We start from the raw sequence: 6,000 nt of genomic DNA on the forward strand, positions 1-6,000 counted from the left end.
TCCTATGCTGCTGGGCACATCCTTGGACTTTTCCATCTTCTCTGGGCGATCGCTTGCCTTCCATTGGCTTTAATACCATCCACGCATTTGAAGTCTCCTACGTTTATATCCCCATCCAGCCTCTCTCCTGGGCCCTGGCCTCATATGTCCACCTGCCATTGCAGCGTCCAGGCGTGGAGGGTAAACAGTGTCTCAGGTGGAACCTGTTTGGAACAGAACTTCTGATTTCTGTGTCCCTTGTCCCACACCCCAACCCCATCTGTTCTTCCAGCTGCAAAAACTTAGGCAAACTTCCTTTCTCTTACTGCAAATCCATCTCACCCTCAAGTCAAGTGAACTCTTCCTCTGAAACCTGTCTCCTACCTGACCGTGACATCTGGCCGTCTCTCATCTGGCTGGCCTCTCACCACCGTTCCCGCTGACATCACCCCAGCCTAACCTCGCTCTCTACCTGGTCCACTGTCAGAGCTTTCCTGGCTGCTCTCTATTTTCTCTCCTGCCCATCCGGCAGCCAGAGATTCTTTTACTACATATTGGATTATATTATCACACTCTCCTGATGAAAACCCTCCCGTGGCTCCTCATGCCATCGAGAATAAACTAACAAAGGTCTGACGGCCGCCTGGCAGGTCCCACAAGAGCCGTAGCCTCCTTTCCTCCCTACTCAGCCCACCCGTCACCACACGGCCCTCCCCTCCAGCACCCTGTAGCCCTTGGCCCTGCTTTTCTTTCCTTCATCATATGTGTCACTGTCTGATGTTTTATAATATATTTATTGGGATTGCCCCTCTCCCTGGCCCCCACTCGTCAGCTCCAGGAGGACAGACCTTCATCTTCCTTATCATTACATTCCCATCTCCTCAATGGCGGTTTGCCCTGGGGGTGCCTGTGGGCCCCAGGAGACGTTTGCCAATGCCAGGGACATTTTTGGTTGTCACTGAAGGAGAGGGGTGGTGCTACTGACTTCTGCCGGGTCAAGGCCAGGGATGTTGCCAACGTCCTACAGTGCACAGGATGGTCCCCTTCAACAAAGAAATATTGTCCCTAAATGTCAGTAACGCTGAGACTGAGAAGCCCTAACCTGGGATGACGCACAGTTGATATCAAATAAGTATTTATGGAATGAAGAACGAATCTTCCACTTGATGTCATAAATAGAGTATTACGGTTATACTTAGTTCTCATTTCATAGCACGTAGTATAGTTATCTGCCTCTTTCCTAACATGACTTGTCATTTGTACGTCAGCAAGTTTCATGGTTCAGAATCATCTGTCCTTGAAAATTATGATACATATTTGGACATGGTCAGATTGAGATGTGCCTTGACAACCTGGCATTGTTTTGGTCTTGAAATAAGTGGTGTTGAAAATGGGGCTCTGTTGCCTGAGCGCAAGAGGCTCTTTGGCAGCTTTGTGACAACGGGGCACTCGTCCAGGTGTGCGAGGTGGTGAGAAGGCCCTCTGTTACATGGAAAGAACTACAAGAGAAAATCTGCCAGAAACATTTTGCTCCCAATCACTTGTGAGCCCTCAAGAAAAATTACTTAATGTTCCAAAAACTTCTAAATGTAGAAAAGAATTTTAAGGAGTTTTGGCTAAGGGGTGACCTAGCTGAGTGTCAGTTGGGCCAGAAGCACTGTTTTCTCTTTGTATTATTTAATAAAAATATACGTGAGGGGGTTCTGTCGACTCCTCTTGGCCATAAGGACTGCTCTTTTAGGAGATCGCCTGTCATATTAGAGAGGAAGACAGGGCTGTAACACATTCAAGAGCCTACTTACTCTCTCCGGGTGTAGTTGTGCTTTTATTTGTGGTAGTTTATAGCTGTCAGTGGATGGCAGACTTCACAGATGGAGCTGGTTTTAAAAAATAAAAAAAATACACTTCCGATGCATTTACATGATAGTATACATGGTCTGCATGATCTCCTACGTTATTAACTGGTTTTCTCCCGGTTACCTGCACTGAGAACTGGAATGCTTCATACACTTTATATACTGTGTGCCATTTGGACTGACCTGAGAGCAGTTGAATTAAAAATGTTGCAGTAGGGCTTCCCTGGTGGTGCAGTGGTTGGGAGTCCGCCTGCCAATGCAGGGGACGTGGGTTCGAGCCCCGGTCTGGGAAGATCCCACATGCTGCCGAGCAGCTAAGCCCGTGCGCCGCAACTACTGAGCCCATGTGCCACAGCTACTGAAGCCTGCACACCTAGAGCCCATGCTCCGCAACAAGAGAAGCCACCGAAATGAGAAGCCTGCGCACCGCAACGAAGAGCAGCCCCTGCTCGCCGCAACTAGAGAAAGCCCGTGCGCAGCAACGGGGACCCGACGCAGCCAAAAATTAATTAAAAAAAAAAATGTTGCACAACATCCTTGATTCCTTTCTCCTTTACGCTGCACATCCGGTCCATCAGCAGACCCCAGGGCTGTCCTGCCAGAATGCAGGCAGACGCTGCTGCTCCGCCACCCCAGCCCGGTCACCTCCCCCTGGAGGTCAGCGGCCTCCTGACTGGTCTTCCGCGTCCACCCTTCTCCGTCCACACCCAGGGGCTAGAGGGATTCTTTCAAAACATAGGTATTTTAAAAGCCGACCGTAGTTTTTCAGCACATTCAGAATAAAATCCAAGGTTCCCTCCGCGCCTTGCAAGGCAGGCCCTGTGTTAGCTCCCCTCCACTCGCTGACTCCCCTCCTGCCTCTCTGCCTGGCTCAGCCCACCCAGCCGCACCAGGCTCCCTGCAGCTGGGCCTGCCCCCGGCTCAGGGCTTTTGCCCTCATCGTTCCCTCTGCCTGGAGTCCTTGTCCGGGACATTCACACGACTCACACGTCTCCTGATCAGAGAGGCCTCCTCTGACTTATTAATATAACAAAATGCCCCCTTCTCCTTGCACGTAGCATCTCTGAAGTTACTTTATGTATTTTTTTTATTGTTTATTTTCTGCAGCTGTTCTGTAAGCTCTATGAATGCAGAATTCCTCTGTTTTATTTACTGCGGTATCTCTAGACCCTGGAGCGTGTGTGTAGTAGTCGGTGCACACGTAGATTTGTTAAATGAGTGAACGACTGACTAGTAAGAGATGATTCTTCCTGCCGTATCTTGTCCTCCTCGGGTTTGTTTCATCATGAGGAGTTAGGTGGAGACCCTTCGTAGTTGCTCATAAGACCTGTATGGAAACTCTTTTATCCAGAAATGCTGTTGCGCACTCCTTCATCCTGAACCTTTCAATTCTCACTGTTTGGATGCAAATGAAAATCAAAGCCAGTTTTATTCTGGAAATGCTAAGTGGGGCTGGGGAAGATCATTCCTGTCACGTTTTCTGGAAGCAAACGTTCCCTCTCACGTGTTGCGTTGTGTCTTTTCGTTGCAGACGCATGCCGAGCCTCCTGGAGTATTTAAGTTACAACTGTAACTTCATGGGAATCCTGGCAGGCCCGCTCTGCTCCTACAAAGACTACATCACTTTCATCGAAGGCAGATCGCACCACATGACACCATCAGGCGAACGTGGGAAAGAAGACACACAGTGTGAAAAGACGGAGCCATCTCCAAATGTAAGGTCATGAGATTCACCTGCAGCCTCTCTAACATGGATGGATCAGCCTTGTTTATTTCAAGATACTAATGTTGTTGGGGGCTTCCCTGGTGGCGCAGTGCTTGAGAGTCCGCCTGCCGATGCGGGGGACGCGGGTTCGTGCCCCGTTTCGGGAGGATCCCGCATGCCGCGGAGCGGCTGGGCCCGTGGGCCATGGCCGCTGGGCCTGCGCGTCCGGAGCCTGTGCTCCGCAAATGGGAGGGGCCGCGACAGTGAGAGGCCCGCATAACGCAAGAAAAAAAAAAAAAAAAGTCTTGAGTTTACCCATCTTTTTCTTTAAAAGCATTTTCCGAGGTAAATGACGCTTCACCCAGTACCTAGTGGTGGTGCCTGGTATAAGTACAATCATGACTGAAGAACAGCAATAAGGTTACTTTCAAAGCTGTGCTGCATTCCTTAGTGACGATAATGCTTTGTAGTCATGGAGTCTTTTACAGAAAAGCCCATCTCGTGGATCTGGCCGAGCCTCATTTTCCAGGCTTTTTCCTCAGCTGTACCTCACGTCTCTCCTCATGCTGTGACCATTGCCAGTTGAAATCTTACGCCTCTTTCAAGGCCTACTTCAGATATCACCTTTTCCATAAAACCTTGTCCAGTTTTCACAATAGAAAGGTAATAATAGTGAACACTTTCACAGCACTTTCAGCCCCTAGGACAGTCTTGCGAGGCAGGCGCTTTAGTCTCACGACTTCACGTATGAGGAGGCTGAGACTCAGAGGCTAAGTAATTTGACCAGGGTTTCCAGGGTGGCAGTGGGAGAACCGGAATCCAAGCCCAGGCGGTCTGAGGCTCACACCCGAGTGTCATCTTTATTCCCTGGAACAGCTGATACTCCTTATCCAGGGAGCCCATGCGGCTCTGTGCAGGCCAAGTTCTGCTGGATTTGATCTGGTAGAATCTAAAGGTCCATGAGAAATAGGCCAATCGACAAGTCTGTGAGACAGAAAGGTGGGGCTAGGGCTTCCCTGGTGGCGCAGTGGTTGAGAGTCCGCCTGCCAATGCAGGGGACACGGGTTTGTGCCCCGGTCCGGGAAGATCCCACATGCCGCGGAGCAGATGGGCCCGTGAGCCACAACTACTGAGTGTGCACGTCTGGAGCCCGTGCTCCGCAACAAGAGAGGCCGCGACAGTGAGAGGCCCGCGCACCGCAATGAAGAGTGGCCCCCGCTTGCCACAACTAGAGAAAGCCCTCGCACAGAAACGAAGACCCAACACAGCCATAAATTAATTAATTAATTAAAAAAAAAAAAAAAAAGGTGGCGCTAGTATGCTTTCTCTGAATGTGGGGTCTGGAGCAGAGGACCAGCTCCTTTCTAAGTTATTATGAAACGAAGAGTGAATGAAGACGTGCACTCATTTGCAAAATCTCTCGTATTTTCTGTTTCGTGCCGTGCGACTCATCGTGTTTTACACCAAAATGATGCTCTCGTCTTCACAGTTTCCGTTAACTGGCCAAGTGTTAATTGATAAATGCCAGCTCAAACTGGGACGAGAAACTGGGTATATTCAGATCTCTCCCCTGACTGTTTTGTGTCAGGCTGACCACTTAACCCTTTAGAGGCCTCACTGCCGTAGGAGGAACTCAAGGTAGTTATAGACAGCTTCGATATCCCAGAGGTTTATTCTAGAATACTGGGAAGAGAATGAAATTAGGAATTTAGGAAATTCCTAGTAAGGAATTTAGGAATTTAGAAATTCCTAACTAGGAAATTAGGAATTAAGATGCTAGACTTAATTTTGTAAAATGCTGGAAAAATATCAAGTGCAGCAAACATATAAGTAGTGTTAAATCAAACCCAACAAAAAACAGTGCAGGGCTTCCCTGGTGGCGCAGTGGTTGGGAGTCCGCCTGCCGATTCAGGGGGCGTGGGTTCGTGCCCCGGTCCGGGAGGATCCCACGTGCCGCGGAGTGGCTGGGCCCGTGGGCCGTGGCCGCTGGGCCTGCGCGTCCGGAGCCCGTGCTCCGCGACGGGAGGGGCCGCAGCAGTGAGGGGCCCGTGTACCGCAAAAAAAAAAAAAAAAAAAAAAAAAAAAAAAACAGTGCAAATTTGTGTATTACTTCTATCACCTCACTCTGAATTTTTATGGGATTTGCTCTTAGAAAACATCACTTTCCTCCTTCAGGTCATGGACATCATAAATAAGAGATTGTTGACAATAGCAAATACTCTTCATATATTATCTCACTGTTTTAATATATTTTAAATTTAAATTCCATATGTACATAGTTCACACAAACAGTGGTAGTTATTTACAGATCACTCAAAGGCACTTAGAAGCTCTTTGTGTTATGAGTGGGGTGTGTAGACTCTTTGAATCCAAAGTGGGTCAGTCAGGTACCCAGAGGCCCATTTGTTGGGGGCCTCCCAATTGTCTTTATCTGCGTTAGTTAAGATACGGGTTTGGCTG

The 6,000-nt window shown here is 48.9% G+C and overlaps 1 protein-coding gene across 2 annotated transcripts in view; it reads left to right on the forward strand.

The window, feature by feature from the left end:
* The window catches only part of MBOAT2 (membrane bound glycerophospholipid O-acyltransferase 2), a 111,875-nt gene that overhangs the window by 92,610 nt on the left and 13,265 nt on the right, over nt 1-6,000 (forward strand). For both annotated transcript variants that reach the window (XM_007456940.1, XM_007456941.1), the window contains exon 7: nt 3,367-3,550. In XM_007456940.1, the coding sequence (XP_007457002.1) occupies nt 3,367-3,550 (184 nt within the window). The remainder of the gene's footprint in view (nt 1-3,366; nt 3,551-6,000) is intronic.

The sequence above is a fragment of the Lipotes vexillifer genome, unplaced genomic scaffold, assembly GCF_000442215.2.
Source record: "Lipotes vexillifer unplaced genomic scaffold, Lipotes_vexillifer_v1.1 scaffold390, whole genome shotgun sequence".
Lineage (NCBI taxonomy): Eukaryota > Metazoa > Chordata > Mammalia > Artiodactyla > Lipotidae > Lipotes > Lipotes vexillifer.